Source organism: Aspergillus glaucus (assembly GCF_001890805.1).
Source record: "Aspergillus glaucus CBS 516.65 unplaced genomic scaffold ASPGLscaffold_17, whole genome shotgun sequence".
In the NCBI taxonomy this organism is placed as follows: domain Eukaryota; kingdom Fungi; phylum Ascomycota; class Eurotiomycetes; order Eurotiales; family Aspergillaceae; genus Aspergillus; species Aspergillus glaucus.
This window is the reverse complement of record NW_019170469.1, coordinates 83,923-110,180: the sequence shown is the minus strand read 5'-3', so window position 1 is coordinate 110,180 and position 26,258 is coordinate 83,923. Positions and strand designations below refer to the sequence as shown.

Below are 26,258 nucleotides of genomic sequence, written 5' to 3'. Positions count from 1 at the left end.
CGATGATCTGGAGTTTGGACTGTAGGCGGATTATATATCAGCGCCACGGCATAGCGGGAAATTGAACCCATTCGCATGGCGTCGAAAATGCCCATAATATCTCCTGTGCGTGGGGAAGATGTTCATCGAGGAACTAAATCGTGTCCGATCTGATCACGAGCGCCCTGGAGTGTATCTTAAGACTTAAATAGAACACCCACCCCGCCACCACTGCGAGATGAGTGCCTGGAAAGCCTTCTTAACGGCTTTCGACTGACTGTTCGGAAGCTGTTGCAAAGGTCGCACTTTGCCGTCTGCTCTGCATGTATCAAGTGACATCGGAATTATGCTCTTTGTAGCATTGCCAAATAATCTTTCTCGATGCCGAGCTCGCTATGGCAACGGTTGATCCGGAGATGGTACTCATCACATAACTCATACATATTAATCATGGTCGAAGAAGGTATTGAACCATCCGGAACCATCTCTAGCTGTGCCAGATTGTCGCTGCCTTCCCAGACCAAATTGCCATCCTTTCCGCCCAAGAGGAACGGTTGCTACTAGACAGTAGGCTTTTTGCAAACTTCTTATAAACACGCTAATGATCTTACAAGTCCCGTGTCTCAAGGACTTAAGGGGATCTCATGACCCCCGTCTCCTGTGGTGATAAGAGATGGAGTGCCTCGATGAAAATGACTCCTTTTACGACCAACCAGACACCAGACCCCCATCTCATGGGCGGATTCAGACCCGGGAGTCCGAAGTATGATTCGGTCTATTTCTTTTGTGATTGACATGCTGTCACCGTTGAGCGCACTTCGCGAACATGACGTCTATGGTGAGAAACCGGACTTTTTGGACCTTGACGGCAGGGCGTTGCTCGCACGACGTTCAGGGCTCTTCACGACCATCACTGCATGCCTCGAGGGCTATAACAGGTGTCGTTTCACCACTGATTCCAGCTAAAGTAGGTAGAGTCGCACACTTTGTAAAGCAGGGGTAATTCTCATCGCAATGGATGGATGGTTCGAGTGTCGGACAGAGCTTTGGGCGAGTATCTGCTCTCTAATCATTTCAAACAAAAAATGGAACCAGTAAGCAATTGCACGGGGATAGTCTTAGAAGCTGTGACACAGGCAGTTCTCCTTCTTCCCACACGCGTGTCATTCATACTCAAGGAACTCGACTGGGATAAGTTTCTCTGGCGGATGAACGCCCTTTCTCGTAAACTATGGAGACGGGAAGCATCAGGGATTTACATATCGGAAGCACTGGGGCTATTGCGAATCTCTAGGTACGCATAGGTGTGGTTTCGCTCTCATGGACTCACAAGCTTGACACAGATTAGGGACCCTATGGCAGCGAAATCGAGCTGGTCTTGCAAGTTTTCGGGAAATGTCATTCCGACAGCTTGTCTGGTTAGCTTTACTCTGTGGATTACTTTGGACATAGAAAAGAGAGCGTACAAGTGAAATAACGTCTTTTTATGCTCCATCGGTGACTGAGAAATGTCTTGTTCTTTGAGTCGTCTGTATATCTTGATCCAACTAGTCAAACGAGCAGCAGGCCCAAAAATCGTGCGGACTTCACTCACCACAGAGTGGGTGTTTCTAATCCACTATCCCCGGATCATACCCGAAGTATATATAAATATCTTAGACAGTGCTGGTGATCCACGCTTAGCCGGATCGTGGTTGCATATATGAACACCTTTGCTCAATATCACAGACGCCATTTGCGTGGTGTCGACATTCAACTGGCCATTGACTTGTGCGGTGCGCGAGCCAAGGGGAACAAGAGCCGAAAGACTAGACGCGAGGCATGACTCCATGCTTCTACCGGTGTAGGAAAGAGCAGTATTCGTGGTCACGTCGCAGGCTTTCTGGTTTCCAAAAATCAAAGCGTATCTTATGGTAAACGTGGGAATGACAGATCTAAAGGTCGATGGGGAACGGTCTGTGGGTGAGCTGGGTATGCCTCTGGTCAAGTCTCAATAGAGATATATAATTTCGTTGCAAGTTGCTGCTATGCTGTATAAGCATCTCTTCATCCATGTAGGCGGGTACCTGAGCCTTTGTACAATAAGCACCTGTAGTATCACAACGCGCTTGTTTCGTTGCTTACCTAGGACCCTCAGAAATTTCACTTCCTCTACATCGAGATGACAGTCCAGAACATCTTGAGCTCCAAGGCATGTCCACAAAAATCGCGATCCTGATGAATGGTCAGACACATAACATCAGGGAATGTTGAGCGATGATGGTCAGCTCTAGTTTGAACATCTCCGAAACCCACTCTTGGGACTGGTGTTTCGACAATGTCGCCCATTGGCTCCAGAACACATTCTAAGAAGTGGACGCTTGTCCCCAACTCATTGCCAGTCATAGGATAGCATCCTGTACTCACCATTCGCCGACCACTTCAAAGCTATTAAACGAGATCTTGCATGCTTGGCGGAAGTATAAGATCTTGGGTGTCCCGGTTTTCAAATTCGAAGGGAACGCGGATGATACTATTCTCACTCAACCTTTCGTCGTCAATACTGCCACCGGGAGCCAATTGTGAGTGAGTCAGGTAGTGCAGCATGTATACATTTTTCTCTGGGCTGTGCTGATGCGTGAGACCCGGTGCCGCCAAATACCTAATTTGCCTTATTTAACGCGCAAGTGCGGTGAGAGCACGATACTGGTATTTTACCTTGAGTATACTGAAACTGGGCTTCCCATTGTACACGGTGTCACCAAAGCTGCTGGCACAAGAAGCAATAAAGCACTGGCGTAGTGAGGGTTTGCGCGGTATGGAGCATGGGTGATGGTAGCTCAAACATATAATCGTCGGTTTTACGTATGAAAGCAATTGTATGATACGTGTCTAGAATCGATATCTCACTAGGCGAGCGCGCTTATATAATGCTAGTTGATCTATTGTTGAAAATTAGTATAGCACCCACTTAATATGGCATTATAGCAAGACTTGCCGACGTGAGGTTTTAGTTCCTTCCAACCAATTGAAGGGTTCGTCGTGGTTTTGCAATCAGTCGTCAAAATGAATCGATGATAGAAATCTCTAACATACAGACTCAATGGTCCAGCGGTACTCCCGGGTGGATCGTCCCTGTGGACCAGTCCAAGGATGAAGACCGGGCATCAGACATGGTAGGGGACCGGGTATTTCTCTACTTGCCACGACATGCGAGAAACTATAATGGATCGGACGACATTTGTGAATGACGGGTGATTTGTGTAACATTCCACATCTGACCAACATGGTGAGTCAACGTGCTGTGGCGGCGCATCGTGAAACATTCCGTTCACGGATGTTGTAACTCCAGTTTATATCAACGATCCAGGATATAATTCGGGCATGTAGTATGTAGGCCTGAGACACAGCTCGACACACAGGCGTCCCCAAAAGAACAAAGAATAATCATATCTCGGTTCTCTGTTATGAAATTTATATAGAAACAAATGGCTCGCTGAGCCGTGTATGTTGATCAGTGGCCTTCGGTTCAAATATGTGGCGAAGCGTTGGGCAATTACAAGATTCCTGAGAATTAGTCAGTTAACAGCTGGGTGACTCTGGTTCTTTATCGAAAGCATTCGAAGGTGACTTGAAATTTGACCATTGGCTCGTGCTGACGGAACGATGTGCAGCTTTTTTTTTTTTTTTTTTTGAGACGAAATAGCGTTTGTGTTGTCTAGCTGGAGAATCTGTGAAGCCGCTCTGATGTTGTATTCTATTTTGTTGGAAAGCCACTGGCACAAAGCGATGGCCCCATCCATGTCTGTCCGGTCCTCGTGTAGGTTTGTTTGGCAACGCTGTAATAATAAGCCAATCCCAATCGCACTAGCTATCCTTGTCATTGTTCGAGAACCATCAAACGCGCCTGTGTGGACCTCTTGGAAAGCCTATCTGCATGTCTGATTTGTGGTTGGCGTGAGCAGAGCTTGTGTACAACCACACCTTTGCCTTGCCGTTCTATGTCATGCAACTCCATGGCACCTTGCGCTCTCGACAAATTGAGATTACCTGCTTTGTTGGTGTGCGCGCATTGCTTTCGGAGCGCATCCTTAGCGAACAGAACAGGGGAGCATCTTGTTCGTTGACTAGGGCGCGCACCTCATCGATACACAAGACCGCATTAGGTATTTCTCTTCCAGGGGTCGCCGTAAATGTCGAGTTGTGAATTCCATGGTCACACCACTTCCAACACGTGGAACATGAGCTGTATTGTGTCCTTGAGAAAATCAACAACGGGAAAATACAACAAGCAATAGGAACTCATAACGTACGCATAGTGTATTTGAATGCAAAAACGTTGCATCTTCGACGAGAACTACAAGGTGTCAGGGTCAAATTTCCAGTAGCTAAGCCAATAGAGAGGGAAAACTAGAACCTACCGTCAGGGGGGGTTGGCAATCCATCCTCAAAGATGGAGCTCCCCCTGAGCACTTTATTGTGGTCGTACTCCCACCTTTGATTCACAAGTTGGACATGCGCTCTATCTCTGAGGTGAGGGGTCGGTGGGGTGGTGTTCTGGCTTTCGGCTTCGCTTGTCGATAGTCGACGCTCCAGGGCATCAATTCGTCCCTCGAGGGCCTCAACCCCGTGGTCGGAGCCGGCTGCAATGCACTGCTCTAGTCACAACACAGGCCGCACCTGCCGCCGAATCATCATCTTTGCCATTGATTTCAATCCGCAAGCCAGAAGTCGCACACAAAGCCGCTAGTTTGTGCTCAGGAATTGCAGGTTACTGGCTTCGTGCGATGCTTTCACCCAGGCTTTATCCACATAAAGGTAGAGGATGGCTTTCTTTGTTTGGGTCTCTTAGCTTTGTATGTCCTACGTTGCATACTGCTTTGTGCAGTCTTTTGTTTCTGTATAATACGGACATGGAGGGTCCCATGTAGCCAGGTATATCCCTCCCCCGGGAGAGGCAAGTTATCGGGATCCGGCGTAGTTATGGTGATGTCGCTGCCGGAAGATAGAATTGGCGACTTTTGAGACAGCGATGAATATTCGTTAACCCAAGCAGTTTCGTTGCGTCGTTGTAGATATTCTATAGACCGAACGAATGGATCGGGACACTTGACAACTGCTCAGCTAGATTAGTATAATTAAAACAGAGCATGAATGACGTACTGTCAAGAATTGAAGAGGTTTTTCCCCCGGTAGTTGTCGGAAATGAACCACATTCGGAGGTCTAGGTTTCTCTTCTGTGGCGACATGGTACTATATAAGAGCATCGAACCACTGCCGAGATTCAAACAACCTGGAAGTCTTGTATGCTGTCTATCTGCATTGGCTTATTGGGGACAATCATTAGTATGTGTCCATCGGCAATGAAGAAACAGTAGGTATTAGTAGCTCTTACCTCAGGCATCGATTCGGGGAAGCGCATCACTGACATTGTGAATAGATTGTAATCAATTACCACGTTCTAAAACGCCAAAGAACCGCAATGGTATCTCCTTTTATCTATACATACATTAGTCTAGTCTCACTCCGGTACCTGAAGAGGGGGGGGGGGGGGGGTCTTGGGATCTCATATTCAAACATTCTCAGATGTGCGAAACAAGAGATATTACTTGTAGAACTTCTCTACCAGTAGCAATATCTACCAGTAATTAATGTTGCTTCGACGCGATTTTGCAGTAAACTGGTGTTTGGTCATCATTGAAGTATCTCCTTGTGTATTTATGGCTCTCGCGAAGGCGACCAAAGTTATATATAAACGTACGCAATGTTCGACTACCTCGCAACGACAGAAAGGACGACTTTGTAACCTCTCAAGCCGACGGGGTATCGTGCCGAGTATAGACGTTTCCCGCGAGATCGTTGGGATGTATTTCTTTTCTTCGTCGGCTGGGACATTTCAAAGGACAGTGAGACTGAGTGATAGAAAGAATTAGCCAGATCTAAACAAGACGGGCCCAATCTAAAGCGGCACTGTCACATACACGGTGTACCCAAACTCGCCATTTATGACCACAGAGACGTGTTGATGAAAGTCAGAAATCATTGAATAATAAAGGAGCAGAAGAACTCTCTTTTTGCAAGGTGATTGAGCATGACCACGCGCAAAAGTTGATATTCTTGCCAAGGAGTGTCTTCAGAATATGTCCCTTGTGTGGTTCTAAGTATACGTATATACGTTTCGTGTACATAGCAGAGCATAACCTCAGGCGCTTCTTGTGGTCGTGCTGGAACAGCGACGGATGCCCAAGGCGGGTAATATATAAGGTGGAAGGATGGATTATACCATGGTCGGATATATGGGTTAGAGTATATAGAGATGACGGACAGAGCGAAAGGAGAAAAGAGGAAGTAAAGACAAGAAAGATAGGGCCCGGGTCACGGGACTGGCGATGTTTGATGTGTTCACCCGCAAAGCTGAAACAGGAAGGAGATCATATGATCGCCGTCAGGCCATAACGACACCATCACCGTCATCATCATCAGTTGATTTAGGCTGCATTCCCGACATGTTTTGGACTTGTCTACATATTTAATAACCTGTTTTTCACTAGCTGCTGGTATTAACAACAATCTACAGCTTCATATACAAGAGCACAGACTATACAACATGAACTCCGCCATCCCTAACCACATCCCCTCTCGACCACGACCAGGTCCCGTTGGACGATGGTATGTTTTCTTGGCTACATTTCATGAGACCAGAATAACTGATCATACGCTAGGTACCTCCCTGTGATGGCTCTGATCGGCGTCGGTTCGTCACTTGAGACATGATCCTCCATGCAAACGACAACCACTGACAAGTAGGATAGGATTCGGAATCTCAAATTACTACTCCCAATCAGCGATGAACGCCCGGATCGAGACCCAAGTTAGGGAGGAAGAGCGGCTTCAACGGAACAAGCAATTGATGGATGCATACGGACACAAGGATAACTTGGACGATGTCGAGCGGGCATTGAAAGTTTATGAAGTTCAATGACCTTCTTACAAGCGGTGTTTGGCGTTGCTGGAATAAATTATGACTTATGATTCTTAGTTATCATGAATTAGCGACATTCTAACTGTCAATATCAGCTGTCTACGCTACGCTATTTAAATGCGAAATGAAATTACGCCGTCACGGTCACACTATCCACCAGCCACCCATTCTCAGCAGTGTACGAATCCTCCGGAGTCGTACCGTGCAGCGGGCTGTAATGCACCCTTCCAGTACATTCCTCATCAATCCCCTCGACCTCCGTACAACGACCCTGCAGCATCGCCGCGATCTGCTCACCGGCCTCTTTCCCCTCGAACCACGCACCATGCAGGAAACCAAAGTACGCCGCGCTGGTTGCCTCACCCGCAAACCACAGGCGGTCCGCGTTGGCGCGCAGATTCTGGTGCATCTCTAGTGTGGTGCCAGCGGGCCAGTTGGAGTAACTACCGAAGGACCACTCTTCCTTCGTCCAGCGGGGATAGCCGAAGTCAATTGGTTCAGGGATGTCCTTGTCTGGGAACATCTCGCGCAGCACCTCGAGGACTTCCTCCTTCGTCTCCTCATCGGATTGTTGCTCGACGCGGTAGGCTTGTTCGGAGACGACAGTGACGAATATAATATTCGAGCCCGGGAGGAAACCTTCGGTCGAGAGAGATTGGAATACAGGGTAGTAGCCCCGGGTGGTGGGCGAGGCGTACAGGAAGTACTGCGTGTCTTCGGGCCAGAAGGTCTCGTTGAACTGCATGAAGATCTTGGTGTACGTGCCCATGTTGAACTTGTGGATGGCGGTCTGTTTCCACGGCGGGAGAGCGGGGGTGAACTGGACGGCGTCGTTCTGCAACACGCCCAGAGAGAACGTGCAAATTGCGTACGCAGCAGACACGCAGCTGCCATCCTTGTTGTGGATGGTCACGCCGTGCGGGCTGTACTCAATGTCCGTCACCTGAGTGTTGAGATGCAATCGGTGGTCGTCGGGCTGGAGGAACGACGATGCTTCCCCGGTGATGATCTGGCGGTAGCCACGGGGATCAATGACGAGGTTGTTATCCTCGCCAAACTGATTAAAGGTGAGGTTCTCGCCGGCCACACCAAAAACGAACGAACTGGTCTCAGGGGAGAACGAATCCTCCCAGTCTAGTCGCGTTAGCGATGGATTCCTCTCGTGGGAAAATGGTCATACCCCAGCTCCACCATTCAACCGCCTGAGCTGCCATATCATCCTTTCGCGGTCTCCAACCAGCCACAGCAAGTCCAGTACGAGCGGTTTGATCCTGCAGGTTCTCAGTCAAGATGCGGCCGGCATTTTCACCGGCCTTCGTGGAAGCTTCGCTGTAGATATCCAGTAGATGGCTGTAGTCGGTGTAGCCGGTCTCGTTGTAAGTCAGGATAGAGCTGTAATTCGAGTAGTAGTTCTTGAGGTTGTATTTTTTGGCCTGTCGGGTTAGAGCCCATCGCTAAATGCGTGTCCGGGATGCTCACCAGAGTCCACACAGGGTTTTCTACCATCGTTAACCAGCATCCTCAAGTCGGGACGATCTGTCTTACCAGTAGTCTCAGAACCAACACCTTGGAGCTATCCGAGTCAGTCGATGCACCGTCACACCAGCACGAGACATACCCAATTTGCACCAAATTCAAGACTATACGGATTCCCCTCCTTGTCCTCGCCGAAATCTGTATTCCACACACGTCCCCCAATCCGATCGCGATACTCGAGAATCACATAGTCGTCGATGGAGGCATTATGCAACGCTTGCTGTAATCCATGAACAATTGCCCCTTTTACTGGGTGCTGAGACATACCGCCGCCGTGATACCTGCCATCCCTCCTCCGCTACTCCGGTTAGTTTTGTCTTTTCTACCCGGGGATAGACTTACAGAACGGCCACTGTGGTTTTGGTACATGTCTCACCGTCCGCCCGGGGTCGTGGTATGTACCCGGCACAGCCGTGGATAGCCCACCCGGCCAGAAAAGCCGATATCGAAAGAGCGCGCATTTTGAGAATCAACCGAAATACCGAGTTGGGTTATTACAGAAATCTAAGAGCCGGGAATGAAATGGGGGATCCCACGCTTGAATAAATAGCTCTTACCACCGACACTACCCACCGACGATCACCGGAGAAAAAGCAAGCATACAGATCAATAGACTAGTATCAATGGTTCCTGCACCACTTTTGGCCCATCCACATGACGATGCAAGAGCCAAGGCAGCTGAAGAATGAATGGACGGACGGAGGGAGGGGAGGGGAATGCGCTGTCCCCCTGTACAGCGTCACATTGTGGAACTGCAAGGAGCATTTTGCATTGCCTTGGATCATATGGATTAGGGATGATGGTGATAACTGTCGTCCACATGGGAGAGATGATATCGCTTCGCATACGGAGTAGCTATCAGTATCTCGCTTGTACCTAACCAGCTGAGTTAAGGCTGGCGACAGACAGAGGGGAAGCCTCGGATCTCACCGATTCGCGTACTTTGGTATGTCTCCGCTTCTTATCGGTCTGATATCAGATGCAATCTTGCAATAATATATATGCGATGCTACCCAGTTAAACTGGATTAAGTATCTTATCATGTACCATAATTGATCGTTTCAATAGATTCACTATGAAGGACACCGACAGCAATTCCGAGCGCAGTCCCGAACTACGGCGCAACTTTTCCACTTGGTAGGCTACCGATGTATACATCGATATCGCTTCACTTATTGTGATACTAACTGACTAGGTCGATGCTTGGCTTGGCCTTTGCAGTGCTGAATGTACGTTTCTGTATCGCTCCGGATTCATATACCGTTAACATAAGCAGTCGTGGACAGCTCTCTCGGCCAGTTTATCAATCAGTCTGACATCCGGGGGAAGCACAAGTGTTGTCTGGGGTATGTCAGCATCTATCTACTTGGATAATACTAATGCAGGCACAGGTCTGGTCACCGCTGGCATATGTAACCTGTGCATTGCCGCATCGCTGGCCGAGTTTCTTTCTGCCTACCCTTCGTAGGTTGCACATATCGATCTTCTTAAAAACACTGCTAACTGACTAGGGCGGGTGGGCAATATCATTGGGTCGCAGGTAAGATTCTTTTGCCTTAAATGTGACTGAGCTGACCAGATAGTCGGTATGTTATTGAACTTAAACCATGGATCTTGGCGGCATCTAACGGCTCAGTGTCATGGCCGAAATGGGTCCCGATCTTGTCTTGGATCACGGGTTGGATCAATGTCGCCGGATGGGTGAGTCGCATTGCTCCGAGTAGCGATAGCCAGCTAATGAACAGGTCGCTCTCGTCGCGACAAACTCGCTCCTCTCCAGCCAATTGATCATGGGAATCATAGCTTCGCTGCATCCGGTAAGTCCCTCGGAGTTGTCGCGATGCGATGCTGATGAATTAGAGCTTCGAAAGTCAACGCTGGCAGCAATTCCTCGTATATATCGGCTTTACACTTGGGGCGTTTGTGATTAATGCATTTGGGAATTCTATATTGCCAACAGTTTATCGCGGTGCTTGTACGTTTATTTCTTGTCTTTGATCGACTTATACTAAATGCTCAGTTATCTGGTCGATTGGTGGTTTCGCCGTTGTATCTATCACAATCCTTGCCTGCGCTTCTCCAGACTATAACTCGGCATAGTAAGTGAGCATTCCGTTGATGAGCATGCTAGTCTAACCGGAACAGTTTCGTATTCTGTGATTTTGTGAACAAAACAGGATGTAAGTGTCATACACGAAAACTATTAGTTGCGATGCTGATGGACAGGGCCCGATGGAATCGCGTGGTTGCTGGGAGTACGTAGTTGACCCGATCATACGAACATCACTAACGAGGACAGCTATTGCAAGGAGGACTCGGAGTGACTGCATTTGTATGCCTTTGCCTCTGTCTCGTTGCTCTTAAGATACTGATAACGCAGGACTCCGTGGCCCATATGATCGAGGAAATCCCCAATCCCCGCAGCGAAGGACCAAAAGTAATGGTATATTGCGTTGGCATTGGCACTTTCACCGGAGCCGTCTTTCTCATAGTATTGCTGTTCGTTGCCGGTGATATCAATGCAATTACCAGCTCGAAGGCCGGGCCTTTGTTACAGATTCTTATCCACGCGACGAATAATACTGCCGGGGCTATTTGTCTGTTGATGCTGCCGCTCGTTTGTCTTGCGTTTGCGACAACTAGTGTTATGACGACGAGTAGTCGGATGATTTATGCTTTTTCCAGGTTTTTTTTCCTTCGCTTGATTACCGACGTAGCTAATGAATTAGGGATGGTGGATTGCCGGCATCGCGATGGCTCGCTCAGGTCCACCCTCGATTGGGATTGCCATTGAACGGACTCATTCTCACGACGGCTGTCGTGATTATTTTCGGCTTGATCTTCTTGGGGTCTTCAAGGTATGCTCCCTGCACATTTGCATGCCAACGATATTAACCATGGCTAGCGCATTCAACGCCATCGTATCCTCATCGGTCGTCGCCCTGGACCTATCTTATGCAATGCCCATCGCCGTCAACTGCCTCCGCGGCCGGAATCTTCTCCCCCCGCGAGCATGGCATTTACCGTCTGGTATGGGGTGGCTGGCGGATATCGTGAGTTATCGAGTTATCTGTTATGTTGTACAAAGTGCCGTGCTGATGAATGGAATGCAGCTTGGCTTGTCATATATCGCCCTGACAACGGTGCTGTTTTTGTTTCCGCCTGGACGGCCGGTTACTGGGAGTAGCATGAGTGAGTGCCATTCTCCTGTCGTGGGACTGTGCTAATGAGGTAGATTATTGTATTGTTGCCTTCGCCATTATTGTTATTATCTCGGTAGGTCACTGGATTATACATGGGCGGAAGCATTTTACCGGACCTCGTGAAATATCATCGTAACAAGATTCAGAGATATATAGAAGGGTATAGATCTCTTGAAGAGATTAGAAAAATGCAATACAGCCAGTGTTGATGGAAGAAACCGTCTACCAAGAAACTACCGATGCCATGCTCGTGCCAGCCCATGATCATCAGCGTGATATCCTCCGGCAGAAGCAAGGTTGAGCCTTGGGGAAGCAAGAACCCAGGTTTAAGCCAATAAAATCGAAGCTTCATTTCAGTTTTTTGATCGTTGACCGATATTGGTTGTAATGCAAACAACGCCCGATCCCAATAATCGTGAGCCGAAGATTGTAGCGCGAGGGCGTTGGCAGTTGATTTTGCGAGAGTTTTCATTCTGTCTAACCACTTCTGAACTTGCGCATCCGACCAGAACACGGCCAGGGAACTTTTGAAATGGATGTACTTGTCGGTATAGTCACGCCTGTGTTAGTGTAGAGATACAGCACAGATGTGGGCGGCTTGCAGGGGGTCGCTGCTCTTCGTGATGCCGCACACCCAGTCACGGTCTAAGCACTGCGTCCAATTAGCTTTTTTTTTTTTTTTCTATGGTGGCTATTGGTTAAAAAGATACATACAGTTTTGGTAAAGATGGGATCTCAGTCGCAGTCGGAAGCGGTGTCGGAGTTCGCGGGTGAAATCAATTCTTTGACGTTTGCGGGAGAGTTGCACTACAGTGGGAGACGGATCTGTTGGCGAGGGTCTCGCTGGTGAAGACTCAACCGGCGTCCCCACTGCCCCTAGTGTGAGCTGGGTGGTTCTGTTGATGGTGGGCGTACTGGGCGTGGTAGGGTTAGCAACAGCTGAAGTTGGACGGGATGGCGGTCGGATAGTAGGGAGTTTGGGTGTGATTCCGGAGTGTGGAACCCCTGTCTCAGGTTAGTCAAATATGCGGTTGCGGTATAGGGTATAGAAGAGAAAACAACCTACACAAGGTCACCAGCCGGAATGGCTCGGTCATTGTGTAAAGACCTGAGGCTCGTCCTGGGTTCTGGTCAAACGCGGTTGCAATCTCCTCCAGACGATCCATGTCGGAGAGCCACAGAGAGAACCAGGTGGCCGAAGGGAACTGGTACTTTCCGCGGCCATGACCTTCGGATTCTCCATCCCTGTGTATTGCATTGAGGATTTTGGTAATCAACCGACGGCGATGCACGCTCACGAATTCTGCACTCGGTCCGGGGGGATCGACGTTGTCCATGACTTCGGCTCCACTCACTGCAGTCCATGGCTCTGTCAAGTCGATTTTGGTTCGCAGGAAAGGAGAACTGAGGAGGCTCGTCGGGGAGGAGAGGAGAGAATGTATGGGGTTGTAGCCCCGTTGATCGTTTTGCCGGCTTTATGCCTCAGGCGTCAAACAAGATTAGACGACAAGAGGAATAAACCTCTTGGTCCTGGCATGCCATTCCTCCCAGTCCTTTCCAAACTGCTCATGCAACATAGTCTCCTCATCCCTCACCCGAACCCCCAACACACTGAACAAGAAAACCCCCCAAGCAGCAGTGAACAACCATCCGTATCCGTTTAACATTGCCAGCGTTGACGGCTGCATCCAGCATGCCCCGGCCGCTGTGTCCCACCGCGTTAGCAAGCCTGCCATGCCGAAGGTTACTAGTGCCGCGCCGGTATAGCTGGGGTGTTGCAGGTATTTGTACACCCCGTCTGTGACGAGGTGGTCTGGGTTTGAGAGGTGGAAGGTGAAGTTGCGGCCGAGACCCCCGTATGCGGAGAGGCGGATGAAGGCGCCTAGGAAGATGACAAATAGGACCTTATACATGCGCTCGTTCCAGGTAAAGAGGGCGGGAGGAAGGTTCTCGGGGTGTGGGCAGATGGAGTTCAGCTGGGCATTGTTCTCGGGAGTATAGAGGAGGGTAACGAGAGCGTGGTAGGCGAAGACGACGATTTGTACATGCTTGACGACCCATGGGAAAGTGCCGGCCAGGATCCCCGCGCGGTCGGATTTGTAGAGTTTTGATTTATCCGGGTTGGGATTTGGTGGCGTCGTGCAGAGTGCGCTGAGGTAGCCGGCCACCAGAATGGCGACGGCGAGGGAGGCAGAGGATATCGAAGGCATTGTTTTTTTTTTTTTTTTGGTGTGTGTATATTCTGAACAATTGATTCTAGAAAACCACCAGAAGCAGAACCGGCTCTATAAGTATAGCCAGCGAAACTCGCCCTCACCAATATTCCGTGGTATACAGTGGGCCGTACCGTGGGCCGTATACTTGCTCGGCCCATGTGTCAATCGTACTCGGTAAAGCCTCCGTATACGCCGTATTCCGTATATCTCAGTGGAGCACGGGGTTGACAGAATACGGAATACGATCCGGGACATGTACACCTTAGATAAAACATAACCTTAATCTCCTCCCGGATGCTTAGCGAGGGTCGCGTATTCGTCACCAGTTATGGGGGGTCTGCGTATTCCGTCGTGTTCTCTTCGGTGCGGGACGTGCTGCCCTATCGTATCCCCAACTTGGACCCTGGAATTAGCAAAACTTTGCTGCAATTGCTTGTTTGCGCCGCCGAGTTTAATTTATGATGTGCTCACTTATTCATATTTTCCCCGGGCCGTTGTGCCCGTTTTCTGGCGCCGTATTTTGTTGATCGCTGCGAGAATACGATTCTACGCTGCTTCGTGGCTTTCTAGAACGTCCGAATGGGCAATGGTCAGTTTCGCCGAGGACATGCCGACTGCCTCAATTTTGGTCTATATGGAGCTGAATATACGGAGTACGCAGTACGGATACTATACTTCTCCAATTCACTACTAGTATTGCCTGTGATGCTCTGTGGATCATCGCGTGAACACCACGCTCGGAAGCATTTTCGTAAGCGTACCGGTATGTAGTGGTCAACCCCGTACTCTGTACTCTGGCCAAGTCGAATCGCCACCGTCCTGAGATCTATCTGGAAGGCGCAGTTCGTCGACATGATACATCTCATGCGCCTGCACCCTTTGTTCGCAAACCATCCAGATGCCCGAAACAAGAGACAGATCAATTAGACATAGTATACGTGCCTTGCAGGATGCATCATGGCTCCCCTAAATCTATTCCAGGAGCAATAATTCCCACCGTATAAACAGCAGTAGCCAACCCCGTCGAATGCGTATTCCGTACTCGACGCAGCAAACAATATGCATATCCTCGCAGTCCTGCCTTTGATCGGCTTGGCCGCAGCACATACTGCATTTACGACGCTATACGTCGATGGACAAAACCAGGGTGATGGGGTTTGTGTTCGAATGAATCGGGATCCTAAGACTGCTACATTTCCTATTGAGCCGTTGTCCAGTGGGGATGTTGCGTGCGGTATGCGATACGGATGTTTAGGCTTTCTGGTGGAATGATTGACTGACGTGGACAGGAATCGATGGCGAGAAAGGCGTCGCGCGTGTGTGCCCTGCGAGATCGTCGTCGACGCTGACGTTCGAGTTCCGCGAATACGTCGATGGCTCGCAGCCGGGAGTCTTGGACCGGAGCCACAAAGGACCTTGTGCTGTGTACATGAAGAGGGTGGACGATGCGACGGCTGACAACAACGCAGCGGGTGATGGGTGGTTCAAGATCTGGCAATCTGATTACGATGCGTCTGCGGGTAAATGGTGCACGGAGAGGATAATCGACAATAATGGCCATTTGTCTGTTGTCATTCCGGATGATGTCCAAGCTGGGTATTACCTTGTGCGGCCAGAGTTGTTGGCACTGCACTCGGCCCAGGAAAATCCCCCGGATCCGCAGTTCTACGTCGGATGTGCTCAGGTCTTTGTGCAATCTTCGGGCACGGCCAGTCCCCCGACGGTGTCTATTGGCGAAGGCACGTATGACCTGGATACCCCGGGTATGACCTACAACATCTACGAAGACCCACTACCTCCGTATCCAACGTATGGCCCTCCGGTGTATCAATCAGGACAGACAAAGCGATCCGTCGACAAACGCGGTCCCATGGTTCAGCAAATCGGCCTCAAACCAGACGGATGCATACTCCAACGCGATAACTGGTGCGCCTTTGAAGTTCCGTCATACAATGACCAACAAGGCTGCTGGGCTGTATGTATTGTTGTCCATCCATATAACACGTGAAGCTAACTTCGTGCAGGCTGTCGATAAATGCTGGGAACAGAATGATGAATGCTGGGAGACTGCGTATCCCACCGGGGGTCAGAATTGTCATATCTGGGAGAAAAAGTGCCATGATTTGAATGACTCGTGTAACAATGGTGCCTTTACGGGACCGCCGGATTCTGGGAAGGATTTGACGCCGCCGGCGCCGCCGTTGAGGGGGTCTACGAAGGTGTTCAAACGTGATCACCGTCGGTTCAGGCGCGGGCATGTATAGAGTGTCCTAGTGTAGTTGGTGACTTGTATTCTGAGCTGTATAACAGAAGATTTTGCAATCCACATTCATTTTGACAATAAAGTTCGTCCCAATATGGTGAGAGCATTCTATATATTGGCGCGTAGTCGTGTATCAACAGCCTTGACCAATGCATAAATCATCTCAAGCGTCGGCGTCTCCATCCCCAACTCTCTCGCCTTTTTCACAGGCACCCCCAGGATAACATCAATCTCCAACGGCCGACCGTTTTTACAATCCGTCTGCATACTACTCCCAATCCCAGGCATACCAAGTATCTTGTCCACCAATTTGCCAATCAAATCATACTCCAGCTTCACACCGCATGCACGACCGACATCGATCACCTCCCGCATTAATCTGCGCGTGGAAATCGTAGCCTCAGGAGAAGAATGTAGCCACGTCTGCGTATCGACCATCGTCAATGCAGTGGTGGAGTTCCAGGCTGCATTCCAAACGAGCTTTTCCCAGCGTTGACGCTGGATATCGGCCGGGGAGAGGAGTTGGAATCGCGTGCGGCCTGTTTCAAGGAGAGAGGCGAGCGTTGAGAGGCGGGATTCTTCGAGGTTGCTGTCGACAGCGCTATTGGGATATAGCCCGATCTGGAGGTCTTCAGATTGGGTGTGCTTGATCTGGCCGGGTTGGATTTGGGTTGCGCCGACCCATGTCTGCAAGCGTTAACTATCTGCTATGAGCTTGATGGAGGAGGATCCTCACCACACAAGTAACAATTGAACTATCCGAATGGGTTCTCCGAAACGGTTCCTCATTGCCTACGCCATTCTGGATGATGACTAGTGTCGATGCTTTGACGGATTGTAGTTGCGATGCAACAGCCTCTTGGTCGATGGCTTTGTGCGCGAGAACGATGTAGTCAAATGGTCCGGTAAGCTCGGATGGCGATCTCACCACTTTTATGCCGTTAACAATGTCCATCTCCTTCCAGGTGTAATCATACCTGCGTATGGATGAAAGCGATGCTGCCCATGGTTGGCGCTATCGATGAATATGCCCTATTCCATTAGCTCGTGTTTGGTTGGCAAGGAAATTGCTGGCAGCATACATCGTTCTTTACTGCTTCATAATTCGACCTAGCTACCACAGTCAACCGAACATTTGCATTTCGCTGCAGGATGAAGGCGTAGAAAGAGCCAATGCTATCCTTAGGTCAGTATCCATATAAACTCTTCAGCCGGGATACTTACGCCCCCAGGCCGTAAAGAAGAACGTCTATTTTGTCACTCATGATGTTTAATGCTGTATCCGGAATGAAGATGGCTTGCTTATTTCTATGCGGAGATATCGGCACAAGTCCGAGCGTGGAGTTTGCATATCCGGGGTTGTATCCCTGTGTTGACAAGGGTATGGATCGGTAACTATTGCTACAGCTTGACAAATCTAGCTACATCCCTCTCCAATCGTGCTGTGTTCAGCAAATGCTCACCCAATTCGGAGAGATTCGTGACGCCCAAAAACACCATATTGGCCTCGATCTCTTGCCTCAAGATAGTAACCGCCCGTCGAACTCCCTCCTCGCCATATCCCGACGCCAAGCTATACAGAAATGGCCGACCAAGTCCAACAGCCGTAGCACCCAGCGCGACCGCCTTGAGCACGTCCGTCCCCCGGCGAATCCCCCCATCGATGAAGATCTGCATGCGACTCCGCAGTAGGAACGGCGCGTATCGCCGGATTTCTAGCAGGGTGAGAAGAGGCGGTTGCGCAGTGTCTTGGGATCTGCCTCCGTGGTTGGAGAGGACGATTCCTTGTACGCCGTTTTCGTAGGCCATAATCGCGTCTTCGACGGTCTGGATGCCTTTGATTACTATCGGGAGTTTTGTAAGGTTGCGAATCCAGGTTAGGATGTCCCAGTCGATGAAAGGAGAGATAGTGCTGGCTCTGGTTTTGGCAACGCCTGCACCGCTCGTTTGATTATCGCGGGCCTACAATGTTAGCAAATGGAGGATAATCTTGGTATAAACATACCTGAACGGCCAAGTTCACCCTCTCATCCATCTCCCGCTTGCCAACGACCGGAGAGTCAACAGTGAGCCAGATAGCACTCGCTCCGGCCTCTTCAGCCCGTCGAATATGTTCCTCAGACCTACTAATATCTCGATTCACATATAATTGGCAGAAAAGAGGCTGGTCATCGTTGACTCGGGCCTCCCTCACATTCTCGATGGGAATACTCGACCCGTTGGCTAGAACCTGAGCCAGTCCTTCTTTTCCTGCAGCCCTGGCAAGGGCGCATTCACCTTCAGGATGTGCCAGTTTCGCAAGTCCCACAGCTGATATGTATACCGGGAGAGAAACATGGTGTCCCAGGATCGTGGTTGTAGTATCAACGGCGGGGATGTTGCGCAAGATGCGCGGACGCAGGAGGACTTGCTGGTAAGACTGCGCATTTTCTCGCTTGCTATATTCGTCATCGGCTCCGGAGGAGTAGTATGCCCAGGCATTAGGCGAGAGATGCTGTTTCGCAACTTCTTCGAAATCGTGCAGGTTGATGATGTGGGTTAGGGGAGGGGGTGTATTTTCGTCGGGGAGAGATGCGTTGCTCCCCTGATCCGTAGATTTGGCTAGTGTACCTGGGTCAATACCCCCGAGACAAGCAGAAGGAGGTAGGGACTGGTCCATTAGCTGGATATCGTGAACCGCATCAAAGTCGTCGGTGGCATCTTTGCCGGCGCATCGTAGGAGGACCTCTGGGCCTCCGGGATGAGAATCCAGGAAGTCTGCAGATGTTAATAGGCGAACTAACAATTCGTAAATGAGAATTACCTGTTACATCGTAGACGGAACCGTGAATGGCAATCCAACACGATTCTCGATTGTTATGCTTTTCGACTTCCTCGCTGGTCAACATGACATGCAATCGCCCTAATAGTTATACCTCTCCCAAAATTCGATATTGGAGTATCGCATCATGGCATACTGCCTTCTATAAGTATTTAGTCTTATAGAGAATGAAATGCGGAGAAATGTCCGCTACGGCGCATCCCCGATGCTGACCCGGATAATGACACATTAAGGCGGCTGTTTACACAAGGGTCAGGGACCAGTGATCAAGATATAGATAAACAACATCTTCAAGATACAGCAGTCGGCTGCTATAAATAAGAGCATTGCGACGGACACATTGGCGTGAGAAAATATGTCGGAGTGATGGCACTAATCGGCTCAAGATATACGGTTCCGTTCTCGATTGTTGAAAATAATCCATTTTTACAACTGTTCAACCTCGTCAATTCCCATGCTTTTTCAAGTCTGCAACTTCATACCAATGACAATGATGAGCCACATGAACAAGATGAGGCGGACGGCCACAGATCCACTTTGGCTAGCGAGTATCTGGTGGGGTCGAAGTACGATACAGAGCGCCTACGGCATGAAGGCCTAACCCCCCCATCTCAACAAAAACAAATATTTTCACAGTTATTTCTCAGAATATTGGGTATATTCGTACCCCTTGATGTGTTTCTCGACATGTCTTCTTCCAGAGTCATTCTTGCCGGAGATGCTCCCTATGATCTGGTGCTATACCCACAGAAATCAGCACTCGGACAGCGCAGTCTTCAGATCGACAAGTCGAGGCAGCGCATGGAGTGGTTATGGGGAGGAATACAATTGATTTCGGACCTTTTACAAGCAGCGCAGCCTAAATTGGAAATATGTTGCCCTTCCGTTAAGCAGCACGTTATGGGCTCTGCGACAGATTCTTCCGCTCGGCATCTCCTTCAATTGAGTATCTATGACAATCGTTTGCACTCTAGGAGTACGTCTTCGGTCTCTTATAGCGTGGAGAATATCACCACACTCGAGAGAGAAGGGGAGTGGTACTCGCCCACGGACGCCAACGGTACGTCTGGAACAACGATATTGGTACTGGAGGATAAAGAAGACGGTATTATCGACAATGATGATGCGATCGACTTCTTTCTGCAAGCTCGACCTGACTTTGTCGTCTACCATATGAGCCATCCACTCGGTTCAGGGAAGCTCTGGGACGTGGTTCGCCTCGGACCTTTTAGGCGTGATACCGGAAAGAAAGATCCAACCAAGCTTGTTGTGGTGATCTCTGCTGATGACCTGCGTGGCGAAGGTGTGGAACTATCCAAGGGTCTATCCTGGGAAAAGACATGCGAGGATTTTGTATTGAATCTGAACCCCAACGGCAAGCTAGCCACCCTTGCGACTTGTGCCCATCTTGTTGTTCTCTTTGGGTGCGACGGAGTGATCTATCGCCAGGGTCAAGGGGACGAGAAACAAAGCTTGTTCTTTGATCCATCCCGAACCGAGGGTGATTATGTCAAAGGAAGATGGGTGCCAGGCATGACCGAGGCGTTTATCGCAGGGGTGACATCCCATTTGGCTCAACAGCCACATCCGGGCCTGGATAAAGGCATAGTCTCAGGTCTTCAAGCTGCCAGATGCTTGGTGACCGAAGGAATCCACAGCCAAGGCACGAAGGCATGTCCTACTCATCCGGTTCAGTTGGTGATGGAGGATATCGGACCCAAAGATCTCCTGTATATCACGGTACCTTCGGAAGACATCTGTGGCGGGGCTAATCCGGACTGGAGTATACTTGCAAGTCTCCCAGAAAGCGATGTAATTGAAATTGCTCGTGACATCGTACGGGAAGGGCCGTCTGCTGGTCTCCGTCAAGTACCCATGGCAAATTTTGATCGACTGTTCGTTTATGACCGGAAGGAGATGGAACAATTTCGATCTGTTTATGGTACCATCAAAGCGTATACCGCCAGAGAATCCACGAGCCCGCTCAACATCGCGCTTTTTGGCCCAGGAGGCAGTGGTAAGAGCTTTGCCGCGATGGAGGTTGCGGCCACAGCATGTTATCCTCATAAAACCGCACGTTTGCACTTCAAACTGACTGAATTTGTGCAACTCGACGTCTTATTGAATGCACTTAATTCCATTCGCAATTCCACACTAGCGGGACATTTAACACTCGCATACTTCGAAGGATTTGACAACAGTCTATCGGATAAACCTCTGGGATGGCTTTCCTACCTATCTCGCTGTATGTTTTCTGGCACGTTTCTCGATATAGACGGCAATAGAAAGCATATAGGTCGGGCCGTATTTCTTCTCGGATCAGGCCATGCTGCAACATTCGACGAGTTTGAACAACGTTTGCAGTCACTGGCAATATCCGGGAAATCAACAGCGAACTACTCAGACTTCATCTCTTCTATTTACGATACAGTGGATATACGAGGACCAGACCGCTGCCATTCGTTCGACACAATGTTCCCAGTTCGGCGGGCTGTAATTTTGCGGGATATGCTCGATGAGATAGCACCATCTTTGAAGGTTGGAAACCGCTTCCCCATTGAGGACGACGTTCTGCATGGCCTACTTCTCGTTCCCAAACTGCGCCATGGGACGAGATCACTACGCTCCTTGTTAGAGATGTGTAGATTCAGCTCGCGACCGACATTTGATCGGATGGTTCTCCCTCCACCGTTTCAACTCAGGTTGCACATTGACTATGATGAGTTCAAAGAATCTATGGATTCCCGGAAAAGCCAGGTGACTTGAATTATTTTATGAAGTCAACATTTTACCTCCTCCAAATTGAAACGCATGACGCATTAGTAGCATATGGGGCCTCATGAACTGGCGGGTTGTATAATAGCCCCATCGTTAACTACTCGATTTATTGATATCGAGCTAATCGTGCAATTACAGAGAACACCCATATGAGCAGCCATCGCGCGGCCTCTACAGGATAGAATAATTTTGATTTTCGGGCACCTTGGGCACGATTAATTCCATCGTGGCTTGTGAATGCCCCGCCCACCATAGTCGGCGCTTAGAGCAGTCTCGATTCGCTCTTATTCGATACCACCACAACGGATCGACTCGCGGACCGGGCAACTATGATAATTCTGCTGTGTCGTATGAATTCGTTTGCAATATTCGGATCCTGTTATTGGTACTTTGTACATTTGAGGCGTGCTGTTATGCATTAGCAGCTTAAAGCGGAAATAGAGAATGCACATCGGATACTGAGCGTTTACGGCACAGTGCCACTCGTGTTAGCCTGATTGCTCGATAAAGTACGATTAAAATAGAATAATAATGGATATGAGGACATATTACAACAAAATATAAGATCTCCTTGTCTTTCCCGCCAGCCCGGATGACAATCAACCAAGCATATTCTAACGTTATAATAATGTACCAGGGATTAGAGTTAAGCACAAGAGCTATTGAGGTATTAAGGTTATACCTTATTTTGGAGAAATTGCTGACAGATTCAGAAAGCAGGGTGGAAAGTACACACGCCCCTCCAGTTACAGGATCTAGATTCCGATGCAGCCGAGCATTTTATTCAAAAGGATTGCAAGGTATAATCGCGTCCCGACCGTGGAAGAGATACGCGACTGACGTTTGAAGCGAGACCTGCGTATAAACTGGGACGGGGATTGCCTCCGGTGTCTGTAAGTACGCGTACGAGTAGCACCATCGAATCGAATCCGGTTAACTTGGATAGGGTCGTTGATCTCGAACCTCAAGAGCGGGTAGCAATCAAAGATCCAGTCTTGCAAACTGCGCTCCGAAAAGGATGGATTCCAGCGGAGTTTGTTCGTCTCCTGGGGAGTGGGAATGCGAGTACATCGCTCCTGTGGACGGCTGACCGACGAAGTAAGTATTATCTTTCCGGATAACGCTCGGACGAGTGATACGAGCTTGATTTTGTCTTCCAGGTCTTTTTCTACAATTACCCAAAGATGGCAATGGTTTGGTCACGATGATTCTCACATGCCTACCATCCGTGAGACCAAATGCAAGATGTCAACCCCAAACCGACTGGGCCTGTATCCTCCTGTCTTCCAATGGTGTCGACATCGAGAGCCTACTCGCTAAAGACCCCTTCCCGAATGATTATACGAGAATGCCGGCAGACTTTATGATTCTCCCCGTGAGCTTGTTTCGATGGCGGGTGGAACTGCTCGTCGAAGAATTGGAGAACCTCACCCGGAATGTGGTGAATGAGGAGGAACAGCTGATATCGGCAATTGAGCTGTCTGAGCTTGACTCGATTCGGAAGAGCATATTCGAGCTTGGAAAGGTGCAATTGCGATTACGGAGAAAATGGGTCTGTACGCTGGAGGTCGCGACGACGCTCTCGCAGTATTTCGACGCTATTGAACGGCGATACGGAGAGGAAGAAGTTGCACCGCGGTATTCCGAGATTCTTAGACAGAGAGTTCGAATGGATGCACAGCTTTGTGGGTCATTGGAGTATGACTTGCAGATCATACCATCGAAAATCGATTCCCAGCGCCAGATGGTATGTCTTCCACGAGAATTCGGGAGTATCACTGTTAACATGTTGCAGATCGACAGTAGATTCCACATGATGGTAGGAGATTCATCCACACCGGCAAAGACGGGGTTAATCAAGCATATGCGCACTAGATTGCTCAAAGCTCTGCCAAAACCGCAGAGGAATCCCAAAAAGACAGCTCGTCCATGAAGACCATGTCGATCATGACACTAATATTCTTGCCGGGGACCTCAATTGCGGTTAGTAGGGTCAATTCTTCCAAGATGTTTGAAGGGTACTAAGAGAATGGCAGTCTATTTTCAGCATGGGAGTCTTTAACTGGGACGCCAAGGATGTTAGACACGTTGGCAATCAGTACTTATGGCTTTATTTTGCGATTGCTATTCCTTTGACCATTGTAGTGTTGTTGACTTGGTACTCATGGGTCAAGTTGAGGCAAAGGAGGAAGGAAGCGAAGAAAAGTGAAAAGGATAAGTGTTAAGAGTGGTTGATAGACTGCACCGTTTGTCCATTTCTTGTTTGACGTATTATAGAATAGAATGCTAATGTCAACGAGTCAACGAATCATCAAATCCTGCCGCTTCAAGTAATGAATCTCCCCCATCATTATTCCATGTACATATGCATAGCCCCTGATGTGATAGTATTGGCCCTCGGGTCGCAGGACCAGTGGATATGTGCATCCAGGCACAATGACAACGATATCACCCGGCACAGTCGACGTTATGCAACACCCAACGTGGCCATCTTCAGTAACGAAGAAACTAGAGTCGGGATACTCGAAATCCCAGATGGGCTTTCCAAACGTGTGACCGTCTGCCTGTGCGGATTCTTCTTGTAACTCACGCGGTATGTAGTTATTCAGTATCTCATCGTCGATTATCTTCATGAGATAGGCAACGAAAGTCCGCGTTGCTTTGTTGACATCGGCGACGTGGTTGTTCTCGTCAAGGCTGAACAAGAAACTCATGGCGAGGGCAGCAACAAGTTCGCGCTTCAGCGGCTCTCCCGCCGGTTGACTAGCTCTCGCGGTTTGCAAAATGGTTTCCCATTTTCGTTTCAAGGTGTGGCGTCCATCCGGAGACTCGATCATCACCTTACCAAAGAAGGCCTGGTTATACGGCTCGACGGATTTAATCGAGCGGTATATAGAGCCAGAGACGGTCAGGATATTGGTGGCTGGGTCGATAATCCATGCCGGCTCTCTATCTCCGGCTGGCCTCCATGGTACGGGGCTGCTAAACCTGAACGGATTTCGGAATAGCATCGGTTTATCCCAATGAGGAATCCACGATGGACTCTCGTTTGCTGCGACGTATAGCAGAGCATCGAGGTTGTGAAATTTAAGGAATGATGCTTCGACGGCGTCCCGGTAGACATCTCGTAATGGTTTGCTGTAGTCAGGTTCCAGCACAGGCGTCACGATAGAGTGTTTCAGCAGACCGCGTAGACCGTATACCTTGTCTCGAGGATCCGCGCTTTTAAAATTCGATGCGAGATACAGCGTCGTGAGCCAGTTCCTCGGCTGCCGAATTTGTCCGGTCGTCAATATCGTTGCCCACCAGCAGTGTGTCTTATCAAATCCAAAACGTTTGGAAAATGCTCCATCCAAAATCATATAGCCCGCAACCAGCTCTACCCGTTCCCATTCCACAGTTTCATGACCGCATTGGACTGATCGACGTTTGTTCGCGTTTATTTCTTCGAAAATGGATACGCCCGTAAAGTATGCGTGCGAGTAGAACCAAATCAAGGAATGCCATATTGTCTCGGTGCTGAATTCGCATTTGTTGGGAGAGGGAAGTTTCTTGCGGTTTTCGTATATGATATCTCGGTAGACATTGCTAGTCACGCTGATTTCCGGGAGGTAACGTTGAAGAGAGCGGCAGAGGAAATCTGAGATTTGAATGATCGATTTAACGGCAATCTCAGCCAGATGTCCAGCGGTGTCCGATCCAATCCAAATAAGTGTTTTCTGGGATGCTCTGTAAATGGCGTGCACGAGACGGGCTTGATGGCTTCGTTCGGCGGTGTTTTTTCGGTCGACACTGAGACTTGTCAGCTAAAGTTTATAACTAACATTGGAATCTGCGATTTCACTCTCACTCACCATAGTTCATGAGCCCATAAATACCGCGGTTCGTCTTCCAACCGGAGATGGACCAGTGCTCTCTGAAGGTTTGCACTGATCTTAAGTTTTACCTTGTCACAAGTAACAGTTATCTTCGCGGTCGAGTCGTCCCAGATGTAAGAAATGGCTTCGAATTTAGGAGGGCCGTGCAAGTCTGCGATTTCCGTCTCGCAGAACATCGGGTCTCTGCGTTTGCCGGGCATGAGTTTGACTATCCGGAATGAACTCGTCTCCGGCAGATCGTCGAAGTGGTGCGATTTTGATTCGGCATTGCCCATCTCGACTGAAAATGCCTCGTCCTTGGAAATATCCTTGGAGATGTGTTCGACCGGATGCCGGATGACGGGTTCGCTGGGCGATATAAGACCCGACATTTTGTTTGCTTGTTTGCTCAGTTATTATTATCTATGCGACGTTAGTGTTAATGGCCCAATCAGTAGCCTTCCAGATAGCAAGGATGTCTCATTCACACTCGATTGTAGGTAAGCAATTGCGAGTAATCGGCTTGGCCTCATATACCAAGAGTGTCGAAGGGGTGGAAATGTCAAATAACAAGCTCTGCCGAGATTCCTCCCCGGCGAACACGTCCGCCGAAATAGCAGCTGTGGAACCATCACGATAGCCGG

At 49.2% G+C, this 26,258-nt stretch overlaps 10 protein-coding genes across 10 annotated transcripts; 4 read left to right on the top strand and 6 right to left on the bottom strand.

Moving 5' to 3' along the window:
* Positions 1–3,391: 3,391 nt before the first annotated feature.
* Positions 3,392–3,996, bottom strand: ASPGLDRAFT_591183 (uncharacterized protein). The gene has a single exon (XM_022548360.1). The coding sequence runs from the start codon at positions 3,840–3,842 to the stop codon at positions 3,537–3,539; it is 306 nt and encodes a 101-aa protein (XP_022398480.1). The 5' UTR covers positions 3,843–3,996; the 3' UTR covers positions 3,392–3,536.
* A 2,569-nt stretch (positions 3,997–6,565) lies between these two features.
* ASPGLDRAFT_37608 (uncharacterized protein) lies at positions 6,566–6,940 on the top strand (the record flags this gene model as incomplete). Its single annotated transcript, XM_022544849.1, has 3 exons — positions 6,566–6,627; positions 6,681–6,712; positions 6,771–6,940. The coding sequence occupies 3 exons, from the start codon at positions 6,566–6,568 to the stop codon at positions 6,938–6,940; spliced, it is 264 nt and encodes an 87-aa protein (XP_022398479.1).
* Positions 6,941–7,070: 130 nt separating this feature from the next.
* On the bottom strand, positions 7,071–8,937 carry ASPGLDRAFT_131624 (putative flavin containing polyamine oxidase; the record flags this gene model as incomplete). Its single annotated transcript, XM_022541059.1, has 7 exons — positions 7,071–8,074; positions 8,121–8,373; positions 8,420–8,439; positions 8,486–8,513; positions 8,544–8,696; positions 8,744–8,774; positions 8,819–8,937. 7 exons carry the CDS (start codon positions 8,935–8,937, stop codon positions 7,071–7,073), a joined length of 1,608 nt encoding a protein of 535 aa, XP_022398478.1.
* Positions 8,938–9,551: 614 nt separating this feature from the next.
* Positions 9,552–11,815, top strand: ASPGLDRAFT_131614 (uncharacterized protein; the record flags this gene model as incomplete). The annotated part of the gene is made up of 17 exons (XM_022541058.1): positions 9,552–9,613; positions 9,672–9,705; positions 9,753–9,822; positions 9,868–9,940; positions 9,988–10,016; positions 10,113–10,177; positions 10,222–10,293; positions 10,337–10,451; positions 10,497–10,575; positions 10,622–10,656; positions 10,703–10,731; positions 10,776–10,808; positions 10,857–11,161; positions 11,206–11,334; positions 11,382–11,529; positions 11,590–11,668; positions 11,712–11,815. The coding sequence occupies 17 exons, from the start codon at positions 9,552–9,554 to the stop codon at positions 11,813–11,815; spliced, it is 1,461 nt and encodes a 486-aa protein (XP_022398477.1).
* On the bottom strand, positions 11,618–12,575 carry ASPGLDRAFT_49735 (uncharacterized protein). The gene is made up of 3 exons (XM_022547167.1): positions 12,394–12,575; positions 11,703–12,331; positions 11,618–11,664 (listed from the first exon to the last, which is right to left on the bottom strand). The coding sequence occupies exon 2, from the start codon at positions 12,149–12,151 to the stop codon at positions 11,822–11,824; it is 330 nt and encodes a 109-aa protein (XP_022398476.1). The 5' UTR covers positions 12,152–12,331; positions 12,394–12,575; the 3' UTR covers positions 11,618–11,664; positions 11,703–11,821.
* Positions 12,245–13,889, bottom strand: ASPGLDRAFT_27687 (uncharacterized protein; the record flags this gene model as incomplete). Its single annotated transcript, XM_022543683.1, has 4 exons — positions 12,245–12,324; positions 12,394–12,684; positions 12,746–13,152; positions 13,201–13,889. 4 exons carry the CDS (start codon positions 13,887–13,889, stop codon positions 12,245–12,247), a joined length of 1,467 nt encoding a protein of 488 aa, XP_022398475.1.
* Positions 13,890–14,954: 1,065 nt separating this feature from the next.
* ASPGLDRAFT_68243 (lytic polysaccharide monooxygenase auxiliary activity family 9 protein) lies at positions 14,955–16,159 on the top strand (the record flags this gene model as incomplete). Its single annotated transcript, XM_022549239.1, has 3 exons — positions 14,955–15,129; positions 15,185–15,870; positions 15,920–16,159. The coding sequence occupies 3 exons, from the start codon at positions 14,955–14,957 to the stop codon at positions 16,157–16,159; spliced, it is 1,101 nt and encodes a 366-aa protein (XP_022398474.1).
* Positions 16,160–16,266: 107 nt separating this feature from the next.
* Positions 16,267–19,046, bottom strand: ASPGLDRAFT_68242 (uncharacterized protein; the record flags this gene model as incomplete). The annotated part of the gene is made up of 7 exons (XM_022549238.1): positions 16,267–16,845; positions 16,895–17,088; positions 17,136–17,190; positions 17,241–17,334; positions 17,564–18,120; positions 18,164–18,915; positions 18,962–19,046. 7 exons carry the CDS (start codon positions 19,044–19,046, stop codon positions 16,267–16,269), a joined length of 2,316 nt encoding a protein of 771 aa, XP_022398473.1.
* Positions 19,047–19,666: 620 nt separating this feature from the next.
* Positions 19,667–23,982, top strand: ASPGLDRAFT_37600 (uncharacterized protein; the record flags this gene model as incomplete). Its single annotated transcript, XM_022544847.1, has 9 exons — positions 19,667–21,224; positions 21,276–21,736; positions 22,471–22,557; positions 22,607–22,650; positions 22,704–22,855; positions 22,918–23,504; positions 23,553–23,576; positions 23,633–23,740; positions 23,794–23,982. The coding sequence occupies 9 exons, from the start codon at positions 19,667–19,669 to the stop codon at positions 23,980–23,982; spliced, it is 3,210 nt and encodes a 1,069-aa protein (XP_022398472.1).
* A 75-nt stretch (positions 23,983–24,057) lies between these two features.
* ASPGLDRAFT_131421 (uncharacterized protein) lies at positions 24,058–25,910 on the bottom strand (the record flags this gene model as incomplete). Its single annotated transcript, XM_022541041.1, has 2 exons — positions 24,058–25,549; positions 25,612–25,910. The coding sequence occupies 2 exons, from the start codon at positions 25,908–25,910 to the stop codon at positions 24,058–24,060; spliced, it is 1,791 nt and encodes a 596-aa protein (XP_022398471.1).
* Between the last annotated feature and the right edge of the window lie 348 nt (positions 25,911–26,258).

What these genes read in the sequence shown, in the direction of transcription:
- ASPGLDRAFT_591183 (XM_022548360.1), bottom strand. Translation starts at nt 3,842, where the DNA reads ATGACAAGGATAGCTAGTGCGATTGGGATTGGCTTATTATTACAGCGT.
- ASPGLDRAFT_49735 (XM_022547167.1), bottom strand. Translation starts at nt 12,151, where the DNA reads ATGAAAACTCTCGCAAAATCAACTGCCAACGCCCTCGCGCTACAATCT.